Source organism: Lytechinus pictus, unplaced genomic scaffold (genome assembly GCF_037042905.1).
Source record: "Lytechinus pictus isolate F3 Inbred unplaced genomic scaffold, Lp3.0 scaffold_19, whole genome shotgun sequence".
Taxonomy (NCBI): Eukaryota; Metazoa; Echinodermata; class Echinoidea; order Temnopleuroida; family Toxopneustidae; genus Lytechinus; species Lytechinus pictus.
The window spans coordinates 12,967,068-12,979,029 of NW_026974140.1; the positions used below are offsets into that span (position 1 = coordinate 12,967,068).

Sequence of the window (11,962 nt, forward strand, 5' to 3'; positions counted from 1 at the left end):
TACAGAAAGAGAGATAGATGGAAGGAGGGAGAGATGGATGGAGGGAGGGAAGATAGATAAAAGACAGGGAGGGATAATTTATTACACCATGACTAAACCTGTTTTGTCAATGATCAATTTTGTATGATTACTGATTGGTTCAGATCATTGCTCATCTGATGTCAACTTGAGCTTTATGCAGTTTGTCCAACGATCAAAGTTTGATCACTTAAAAATGTAGTATAATGTAACAGCCACTTCAGTTTTCCCTTTATTGTCTAATGACTATTTGGTATACTACCAGTACTAATCAAGTAAGTGTAAAATTCAGATACCTGAAAATGGTATCAACGTATGATGTGTAATTTGATAATTACATCCTAAAAGTCTCATATTGTAAAATCAGCAGGAATTATTTATCAAAACATTTGGAAAAATGTTTGGAAACGATCAGAAGTGGACTGTTGAATTTTCTCTTGTGATTAGAATACTCACTGTAACATATCCAATGCATTTTCATTCAATCTGCTTGCTGCTTTTTGGATTTTTGGTAAAAACAAAGCCATCCATATACATAATTCATCTTGACTTTTATTTTATTTACATGCTCACAATATTCTCTTATGTCATTAAGACGAACTTAAGAAGTATTGTTAGACCAAGTGAATATTAGACAAATTTTAATTGGGCTGCAAGGCAATTACATCATATGGTTATTAAGTGAATGGATTGTAGTTGAAATCTGACAAGATATAATGCGATGACACCACAAGGAAGATCCAAGGAACCTGTGGACTAACAAATTCTTTAAATTCCATAGACTGTACTGATGTCACCGCTTGCCATAAGATCAGATGGGTGTTTCATAAAGCTCTGTGTAAAGTTATGCCCGACTTTATGCACAATTAGAACATGTCCTTATGTGCTAGGTCAGTTACATAGGGATTATCCTGTAGCAAAGAAGGGATCACCAGTAGTGCATAACGTCGCTTGTAACTTACAGACAACTTTATGAAACACCTACCAGACCAAATGGCAATGGAATTCATCAAGAGAAGCTACTTACACATTTGGCAAGAACATTTTTCCTGAGTGCCCTGACATTCTCCCTGGCAACGATGCGACTCCCGATGGCAGCCTGTATGGCTACCTCATAGAGCTGTCTTGGGATGCTCTCCTTGAGTTTGTTGCATACAGCCTTCCCCGATTCCCTGGCCTTGTCTTGGTGAACCACTGTAGCTAGTTCCTCTACCTCCTGACCATTGAGGAGAATGCTCAGTTTGACCAGGTTGGCTTGCTGATAGCCACTGTCCTCATAATCAAAACTAGATAGGGAGGAGAAAAAACAATATTATTACTTGTGATTGAAAACTTGTGTGTAAATTATTTTCTTTATGATTTGCATAATGCAATTGATAATTTCAACATCTTCATAATTGATGGCATTAAAAAAAAAATTATGACTATATATACAATATACATACTAGACTATGAAAAAAAAAATGTGGCAGTGCCAATGAATTGAATAGATCTATAATAGAAATGAATAAAACATCTGTCTATGAAGGCCACATTTTGTTTGCCTTGGGTGGAAACAGCAGACATATTTTACATTAGTATACCTAGTCTGTGGGGAAAAATGGCATGACCCAAGAGAAGTTGATAGATGGAGAGAGGGAATAGAGCAAGTCATACATTTGGATTTCCGTCTACCCCTAAAGAAGACACACAGGATTGAAATCTGACACAACATCCTTTCTCACCTAGCATATCCTGATGATATTGACTTGAGTTGATCAAAGAAATCCACCACAATCTCATTGAGAGGTAGGCGGTACTTGAGAAGAACTCGCTTGGTATCAATGTAGGTGTACTCTTCCTGTTCACCACGCTTACTCTATGATGGAAAGAGATTGAAAGGGAGTGAATGAGAGAAAAGAAATGCACTTGAAGTCATGTGGTATCCATGTTTCATAGTGACAGTATCAAAGCCATCTGCCTCACTCCCATCCTATATTTGCACATACATCTAGTTTTTGATCAATTGTACAATCACATCAAAATGCCTTATTGACGAGGTCTGATGAAGTTTGCAGCCTCGCAAGTGAGACCTTGCAAAAACCGAAAAAATTTAATGATTGTGAAAAATAGAATGATTTCCCCAAAAGGCTGATTTTCATTTTAGTATTACCCCAAGGCATCCTTGATCAACACTTACCAGACATAAACTAAGTATCTTGCTGATGTGTTCATCTGGTGCTATGATGGTTCCAATGACCATAGGCTCTAGATATTCATCAACCTTCTGAGCATCTGGAAACTGTAAAAGAGCATCAACAAAATACTCAAAAGAGATTTGGAGAATTAAGATAAAGTACTGTATATTTGCCAGGTGGAAAACTGAGTATATCACTATTAACCAGCTTATACTTTCTTCATCTCTATAAAACCATGCACAGAGTCTAACACAAAAGTGGTCAAATGTAAAAAAAAAAAGTTGATTTATTTCTCATATATTGCTTGTCTCTGTATAAAATACAAATATCGCATTTCCAAATTAGTATCAGGGAGATATTTTCAAGCTTTGCGACAAGGTTTACCAGTTAATCCAAAATAAATTCCTTAATTTTTCAAAAGTTACAGTGCCAAATATTTGTTTCACTGTTAAATCTTTTTTTTTACTGAGATGCCATTAAAATATTTGTATTTCCTTTATCAGCAAACAAGAAGAGATATTTTCTGTTTTTTTAAATAAAATTGTCCATTGTAACCACCCAGACTGTTGGAAAGCATCTTATTTATGATTCAAACTTTTAACAGACCAATTACTCTTTTAGAGGGGACTTCTCCACTCCAAATACAAATGTGCCAAAGCGTCCTCTTCGTATTATCTGACAAAATGTAAAACTTACAACCGATGGATTATAGACCGTAATCTCTGGATCAGGTCCGTACTCTTGTTTATTGGCCTTGGTGTCTTTGACAACAGCCTTGAATGGAACACTGGGTACAGTGACGATGACATTGGCATCATGCTCCTGCTCTAGACGCTGGTTGAAAACTTCCATATGAAGCAGGCCAAGGAATCCTAACCTCCAACCTTGACCTAAAGCAGGACTGGAAAATGATTTGAACTCATTACAAGTTTCTCTTCAGATATATGAAAAAAGACAATATATGTATAATCTTGGAAAGAAGTTTGAATTCTAGGGAAGAAAACAGAAAAGTTAATATCAAGAATTCACATTATAATGCAATCAAGGAAGAATCATTGTAAGTAAAAGCAAATGATTGCAATTAAAATTCCCTAAAATGCCATAAAAATACCTAATATCTCATACCAGTATCATGGGGTACTTTATATAAATCTCAAATTATCAATTCATTTTTATTTGAATAAGAAGCCTGATTAAGCTGGATCAAGTCATAAATATCCCCAAAAAGACAGTGACATCAACAAATAAATATGGAATAGGAGAGCAATTTTATCATAGAAAAGTATTTTTCAAACCTATAAATTGAAAGAAAAAAAAAACAAACAGAAGAAATTTGAAAAAAAAAAAAAATTGAAGAGTATCTTACCTACTATCTCTGCTTACAGAAACACTGCTATCATTGAGAGTTAATTTATCTAAAGCAGATCTCAAGGCAAGATACTCTGACTGATCAATCGGATAGAGACCAGCAAATACCTATAGTAGAGCAAGGAAAAAATATGTCGATTGTAGATGTTAATTGTTATTTTCACCCACAATGTAGATATCAGGAATCTATTGCATAAAAATCTTGTCTTACATAGTTTGTAAAGAAAAAAAAAATTTATAAATGTAAAAATTGAGCAATTACGAATAATTAGAAATCAACTTAGTTGGCTTACAATTGCAAATTTGCAGTCAGATACAGGAAAAGAAAATTCTGTATATCGATTAGGTTCTTATGATCACAAAATTATTTCATTCCCCAACCGGTGTGTTGGCTCTGTTGGTACAGACTCCATCTCACAATCGGGCAGTCGGGAGTTCAAGCCCCAAGCCACATCAGACCAAAAGACGTTGAAAGATTGGAGTTGCTGCTTCCCTGTTTGGCATTCAACAATGCAAGGGATAGAGCTACATCAATCTGCACTTCACAGTGGCTGCCTGGCCCATGATTAATTGGGCAAAATAATTTTCAGATTTCACTTTGAACAATGAAATGTGAAATTTCAATTTTCTTTTTTTTTTCATAAAGCTTGTTAATTGAAAATGGGAAAGGGGTGAAATAGAAAATATTTTCTTTACAACAATAAAATCTAGCTCTGACACTTTGCAATTGAATAAAACAGAAATTAGTCAATGAGGTTACAGAACCTGATCGCTTAAGGACTAACTGACATAGCACCAAAATACATGAAGGCATGACTCCATGCATACTTGCATAGCATAAACAAATAAATACAACATGATTACAGTCTTATGGAATACCTCATTACTGGATCAACATGAAAGACCAAGCAGGGACGGAACCAGGATATAAAAGATAGGGGGGTTAACGAAAACGAAAAAAAAATCGAAGCCTGATTGTAACATATACAGTTCATACCATTGGTCTAGCTGGTTTGAATCCTGGCAGTGGATCTACAGGTTTATTGGGATGGTAGTAGGTATCTCCCATATAAGCTTCTTTGATGTTATATATTCCTGGTACTATGTATCCAACCTGGCCAGCATACCTGAGATCAGGATGAAGAAAAATATAGTGAAAATCACTTTCATATAGAGTGCTAAATGCACAGAGAGAGAGCTGTGAACTTAATATTAAACACGTTTTGACAAGATATGCAATATTCAACAAGATTAAAAGTCCCTTGATAGAGGCGGGAGAGTGTGAATGAGAAATATTGAGGAGGGAAGGGGGAGGGGTAAATGCAAGAATATAAAACTTTGCACTGATTAGCATACCCAACATATTGACACAAGATCATACTCATTAGCATCAAAATGAAAAAGACAGGAAAGGTTCAAAATGAGAGCATCTTTGTATCAACCCATCTTCTACTCCCATCTCTCTCCCCCTTCCCGAATGTAACCTCTCTCTCTCTGCAGGTGCATAGGGCATGAGAACTCACAATTCATTTGTAGGGGTAGGCTCAGGATGCATGACCCCGACCTCCTGAACCTCATGGGTCTTCCCAGAGTGCGCTGACATGACCCTATCTCCTTTCCTGATGACCCCATCTACCAGGGCAAAGTTGATGAATGCACCCCTGTATTGGTTATACCAGGAATCAAGGAGGAGTCCTTTCATTGCTCTTTCATGGGAGGATGGTGGGCTGTTGGTAGAAAATAAAATCAAAAAAACTTTTACAGAAATGTTATTAAATCATATTTAAGAAAAAAGTATTCGTCTCTGGTGTCACAAAAATTGCTCCAACAATTGCTCTTGTTTATTTTTTTTTCAGAAGACATAGGGTTAGGATTGTGATAGGGTTTTGGTCTTCTGGGGCAGATTTTCGAATTGAGAATTTTACTGAAGCAAATATCATTGAATCTCTATCCCTCATTATTTCCCTTAATAATTATAACCTATTGTGTAAAGTCATTGAACTTGAGGAGGGAATGAATTTAAAATAGATCTGGTATCACTCATTCAAGCTTAGATCCATTATGTGCAGATCATTATCACCTTATGAATGTTCATCTTGCATGTTTTAAATACTCTAAATGAAAAAAAAAAGTAATCAGAGAAACCATGGAATAAGGAATGGTGTTCATGATAGGTTTTATGAGGAAATCAACTTACGGAGGAACCCTTTCAATGACAGATGGTAATACACCATCTATCCCTGTTCCTACTTTAGCTGATATCTTCAGGACTTCAACTTCTTTGATGTCAAATAAGGTGTCAAGCTGCTTGGAAACTCCTTCTGGGTCAGCAAGCTTGAGGTCAATCTGTATGCACACGTTTCAAGATTACAATTTCAATGTCATTACAATTCCTTGAATCTAATCTTTTAATTCAATTTCTAGAAAAATATTTCTGACCAATAACACCAGCACATCAAAAGATTTGGGTATATGATAAATTAATTATTTCTTTCCAAGTAAGATTCAACCGAAATACACTTCTTTGAATTTGGTGAGTTCCATTCATGATGGAGTCATACCAAAGACTTTAAAAATGGGACCTTCTGCCTTCTTGTTAGGCACTCGACAAGAAGGCTGAAGATGGAGAAGGGTAATGTGTTAGAATATCATTTTATGCAGGGTCACTGAAAAATTAGGTAATAGCTGAATAATTGCCTACCCTGGGTAAATTCGATCCAGAGTTTATATCTAATTTTCTGGTGTATTTTGTCATATATCAATATACACCATTAAGTGTATACTTATAGATTGAATATGATGTTGTTGCTTTCATATATTATGTTTGTTTTGTAAACTGGAAAATATTGTTTTTTATCTTTGTACGCATTTTTTATGCAAATAAAGAAGACTTTGAATTGAAATGAATAAATAAGTTTTCCTTAAAGACTGACCAAGAGGAAAAGAAAGGCAGAGAGAAAGTTTACTGATTAATTAATTTTCCATTCTATATACCTTGTTGATAACAGGGATGATAGTCAGATCAGATTCAAAGGCGAGGTAGAAGTTTGCAACAGTCTGTGCCTGGACTCCTTGGTTAGCATCTACTAACAGTAAGACACCCTGGCATGCTGCTAATGATCGAGACACCTCATAATTGAAATCTACATGACCCTACATGAGAGAATAATAATGATTAGAAATATTACTGATCAGTTTCAAGAGTTACATAATATTATCTAAGTTGGTGTGAATACAATGGAAAAAGGTCACAAATCCAATGAGAAATCACTTCTTTGTGACATGTCTTGATACAAACAATTCAATTCTTCTGTTCTGAATAATCATCATAGTCAATGTACACAAGCAAAATGTACATAAGTGAAATGCATAAATTAAGTTTGTTACATAGAAGTTCATGAGACTGACTGAGAACTACAGGAACAACTTTGCCTCTTTAATAGAGCAACCCATATTTCACAATATGATCACAAGCTGAGCAAAAGTTTGGAAGTGAACAAAATTATTGGAGTAATGTGCCAACAAACAGGATCACATCAAGGCTTCATAATAAAGAGAGTTACAACAATACTTATAATCAATTTTAATGAATTTATTATTGCATACCATAGACTTCCATCTCCAATCAAATGTATATTCCAGTGTCAGGTCTTGAATAGGAAAAGGAATAAATGATGATGGGTGCATCACATCAAAAATTCATGGAATTAAGTTTCATAGTAAGATTGAATTATTGATTTATTAATTGTCATCATTATTTATATCAAAGAATACTTACAGGTGTATCAATGAGATTGAGCAAGTATTTCTTTCCCTTATAATGGTACACCATAGATGCAGTCTGGGCTTTTACTGTGATACCCCTTTCTCGCTCTACTTGAAGTTTGTCAAGAACTTGTTTGTTGTCTTTCTTTCTTGAAATTGTACCTGTAAAATTAAAAAGTTTGTGTCAGGTTTAGATCAAGCGTATTCATGGTTTGAGTTACCATATTCTCTAAGAACATTACTCTCACACTCTGTGACCTGCTCCCTTTATAGTATGATATCGCAGCAGAATCCTATGTAGTTGAAGAAACCTACTGCTCAGAATAAAAATTTCTTATGTCTATCTACTATATGCAGCAACTTAGATGACAATTGGTTTATCCACTTTTTACATTATGTTTGAGTAAGGTGTCATCTGGAATTTGAGCACTAGTCAAGCATTGTTGTCTAAGTAGTACCATTTTATGTATGTCACTGAAAAAAATACCACTGGTGCATTATTAGCACACTCACTGAGCAAATTTTGATGTTGGAAAGCTTTTTATTTTCTTATGTAGACAATTTATTGATAGAGAGCTAATGAGGCAAATAACTGCCATAAAAGTTAATGGTGAATCCAAACTAGATTTTGCATCATGAATTAATTTCAGAAAGAAAATAATAGCAAATGCTCTTGGAACATTATAAATGATGGTAATTTTTTTTATATAGATATTACTAGCAGTATATATTAAAGTTACCCTCGTACAATGATCAAAAGTAATTTAGTGTTCACTAATATTGTGAAGCCTGTGACTATAGTTTACTGCAACCAAATTCAAAGATCTTAACAATTCTGATAATTTTTTGAATACCATATCATCATTTACATATAGAAACTATTGATTTAATCATAAGTCACTCACCAGTTAATTCCAAGAGTCTGTCTGCTAAAGTACTCTTGCCATGATCCACATGTGCTATGATACTGAAATTTCTGATATTCTCAACAGGGAACTCAGACATGTCAAGCTTGTTCTCATCCTGGTACATAGGTAGGTAGGACAAAAAAAACCCAGCATTTCTCATTACTAAAAAGTATTACCTTCATATATTCATTATTATTAGCATTATTATCACAGACATTGCTCAAAACTTACCTCAAATCAAAATTTCCTGAATAGTGAAAAATAAGGCTTACTCTATAGAATCATGTATGCATATTGGTCCATCTATATATGCTATACTGTGTGGGCTAGTGGCTAAAAATAGGCATTTTAAAGTCTTTATGCTGACCTAGGACTGTTTGAGCCTCTGAGAGGAGCCGTGGAAACGTGTCACATCAATAGATAATCAATTTGGCTGCCAGAAAATGTGAAGATGTCGCTAAGTTTAACTATATTGTTCACTCAAAATATAGAAAGAAAATTTGAGGCCAACTCACCTATTGACTTTTTGGACACATGTCTACAGCACAAATCTAGTGCCATTGCCTATCCTAACATAGGGTTAAAAGAATATAGTTCTAGGGCTTGCTAACATTTACTAAGGTCTTATTTACAAAATTATGGAATGTTGATTCATGTCTCATTTACATATGTTCATATGGATTTTTAAAGAAACTCCAGGAAGAAAAAAAAATTGTGCAAACACTTGACTTGGAAATTGCAATATTTGTAGATCTACTTTCAAATTGATTTTTAAAAATGTGTTCTTGGTTATTTAAAGTACATGAGAATCTTGCCCCCAGGCATAATTCATTGTGATAAAAAAAGCACAATACAGGCATACCGTACTTGTATTGATAACAGCATTCATTCAATTGATATATGGTGGACATGGACCTAGATGCATGTTCGCCTCCCAGGGGGGCCAGTCAAATATTTTGTTGTACACACACATGACCAAAAAAACACATTTAAAGGGGTGTTTTTTCAGTTTTGGATGCGGGCCGCACGTGCACTCGTTAAGGGTATCAAAAACACTGATTTAAAAAAAAAGGGGTAGTTTTGAAAGACTAGTCAATGGTCAATCGCAGGGTCAAACGTATTTAGGGTATGTTTTTTTTCAAAGCTTTTTCCCCAGGGTCATATTCTGGCTTAACCCAGGGAGCTCCGGCCCGCACAGCGGGCCAGAGCCCAGGGGCTTACCGTGTATTTGACCATACTCACGGGACTAGCGTGATTTATGGTCTAAATATTTCTCCAAATGAATTGTGAAAACATAAATTATGCACTTACCATGATTATATGGATGAAGGTCTAATGAGTGGCAGTTTCCTGACATCGAGTCACAGACTGGAACTTCAAAAAAACGAAAAGTTCTCTCCTTCTACCTAGCCAGGCGGCTTCTAGAGAGTAAAAATAATTTACTAACGTAAGGTTACTCTCATACGAAGCCAGGCCTTCTATCTCATAGACCCACACAAAGGAAGCCAAAACCTGAAACTTTCACCCCCGAGATTTCTACTTTCTTTCTAAAAGATCTAGCTCTAAATCATGTACATGGGATAAAACTTAATTTCCGACATTTCTACGCTCTCGTTGTTATTTTTAAAACAAGAATTCATCAAAAAAATGAAAAAATGCGTGCGTAACGTTGGGGAAGTACAATAAGAAACAAGATGGCGGCGTAAACATCGGGCAAGTCTCTTCCGTCTTTTCACAATATTTTTTCATTTTTTTTATGAATTCTTGTTTTAAAAATAACAACGAGAGCGTAGAAATGTTGGAAATGAAGTTTTATCCCATGTACATGATTTAGAGCTAGATCTTTTAGAAGGAAAGTAGAAATCTCGGGGGTGAAAGTTTCAGGTTTTGGCTTCTTTTGTGTGGGTCTATGATAGAAGGCCTGGCTTCGTATGAGAGTAACCTTACGTTAGTAAATGATTTTTACTCTCTAGAAGCCGCCTGGCTACTTCTACCCCCGTCTCGATCGGCCATTTTTGTTATGAATAGGGGATATTGCACACAGAGAAAATCTCGTTTAGGGGGTGTTTGGAAATAATTGATATAATAATAATAATAACGCGTGTGTACAGCAATACATTTGACAGGCCCCCACACCCCCCCCCCCCCCCCGGCAATCCTGTATTTTAGGGGTTTAAATTATTTTAGGTTGCCAACTTCAGGCGACAGCTCCACGACCGCTGTTAACGGTAGTTCAGTAGTGCGTACGTACGTGCCGGGTATGGCGGGCCGTTAATATTATTTCTCTATTCTATAACCCCCCCCCCCCCGCCATGACAAGCAACGCTGATTACCGTTGGTTTGATATATACCATTATACTCTTCATCCTTCACCCATAAGTGCTCAGATATATCCCCTATTATCCCTATTATGCCCTAAATAATAAAACCCCCTAAAACCAAGGCGTGCTGCATGGCATTATATTTCTTCATTGCATACCCCCCCCCCCCCCCCCGGCCATGACTAGTCCCGGGTCACGTGACACCCCGACGGCTTTAGGTATACCGTTATTCTAATCTATACCACCCCCACCCAAGGGTTCATTACATGCCGCCGCGCACAGAAAATTCAAGCCATAGAAGTCGATCGTGTGTTGTGGAGTCCAAGAAGTGAGAATGAGATCCCAGCACGCGCGACCCACTAGTTAGAAATCCACTGCCAAACGCGGTTCGTGGTGCGAGGTTAGTATACTAATACTAACCTCGCAATACGTGTGAGTGTACCACCCCCCCCCCCCCCGGCCCCTATATATCGTATGATACCCCATTTTTTGGTAAATACAACTTTACATCTACTACATAGGGCCTAGCTGTATATTAGTTAAGTAGTCCTATAATAATGGCATTATGGCCCGCCATACCCGGCACGTACGTACGCACTGTACTACTGAACTACCGTCGGTCGTGGAGCCTGAAGTTAGCAACCTAAAATAATTTAAACCCCTAAAATACAGGATCATTGCACCCCCCCCCCCCCCTGGCCCAAGGTTATATCATAACCTTGTTCATTGAATGAGTGCCCTGGCCCTGCCCTGGCTTGGGCTTGGCCTTGCTCGACTTTTTGGCTTTCAAAACCAAAGAAAATTTACTAGAATAGATGATCTGGCATAATTTATGGCGGTTGGGTATTATACTAGTTCTGACTTTTGGCCACTCAGCAGATTATGTAGAAGGACCAAGGGAAAAATTAAGAGGTTTACATACACCAACCTGTGATTTTGTCGGTGTCGCCAATTTACCGCTGCCATCTAACGGGACTCCATTGCCAGCCCTCCGCGAAGTTACGGGTAGCGAAGTGTTCAGTGATCGCACGACAGATCGGGTAGATCTGAACTTATTATTGACATTTCTCCATGCTACGTGAGTTGATTTACAAGTATGGCATGCATACTTCGTAAATATACTATATTTGTACATAACTGGTAGTAATATATTTCACAGGATAAAAACATCTAGCCCCTTTACGTTTGAGTCGACGTTAGGTCGCGTCGTCTGCAGCTGCATAATTTACACTTTCGGCGGAAGAGAGTGATACGATACGTCAAAAAACAGTTACGCCGCGCCGGACATAAGATAAATAAAAGTGATAACAAATTCGTGTTGATTGGACCCATTGGCCCTTGCTGGAAGTAATAAATCCCAGTAACCCATGTAGCAGCTTTTCAGTTAGATTGGGATCTGACTTGA

The 11,962-nt window shown here is 36.8% G+C and overlaps 1 protein-coding gene across 1 annotated transcript in view; it reads right to left on the reverse strand.

The window, feature by feature from the left end:
- Positions 1–11,962, reverse strand: part of LOC129260872 (translation factor Guf1, mitochondrial-like) — a 15,906-nt gene extending 3,944 nt beyond the window's left edge. The window contains exons 1-12 of the mRNA XM_064114468.1: positions 11,486–11,962; positions 8,234–8,351; positions 7,342–7,490; positions 6,558–6,716; positions 5,761–5,909; positions 5,087–5,290; positions 4,561–4,690; positions 3,562–3,671; positions 2,892–3,096; positions 2,198–2,299; positions 1,743–1,876; positions 1,046–1,304 (exon numbers count right to left, since the gene is read on the reverse strand). Of these exons, the coding sequence (XP_063970538.1) occupies positions 1,046–1,304; positions 1,743–1,876; positions 2,198–2,299; positions 2,892–3,096; positions 3,562–3,671; positions 4,561–4,690; positions 5,087–5,290; positions 5,761–5,909; positions 6,558–6,716; positions 7,342–7,490; positions 8,234–8,351; positions 11,486–11,692 (1,926 nt within the window). The 5' untranslated portion in view covers positions 11,693–11,962. The remainder of the gene's footprint in view (positions 1–1,045; positions 1,305–1,742; positions 1,877–2,197; positions 2,300–2,891; positions 3,097–3,561; positions 3,672–4,560; positions 4,691–5,086; positions 5,291–5,760; positions 5,910–6,557; positions 6,717–7,341; positions 7,491–8,233; positions 8,352–11,485) is intronic.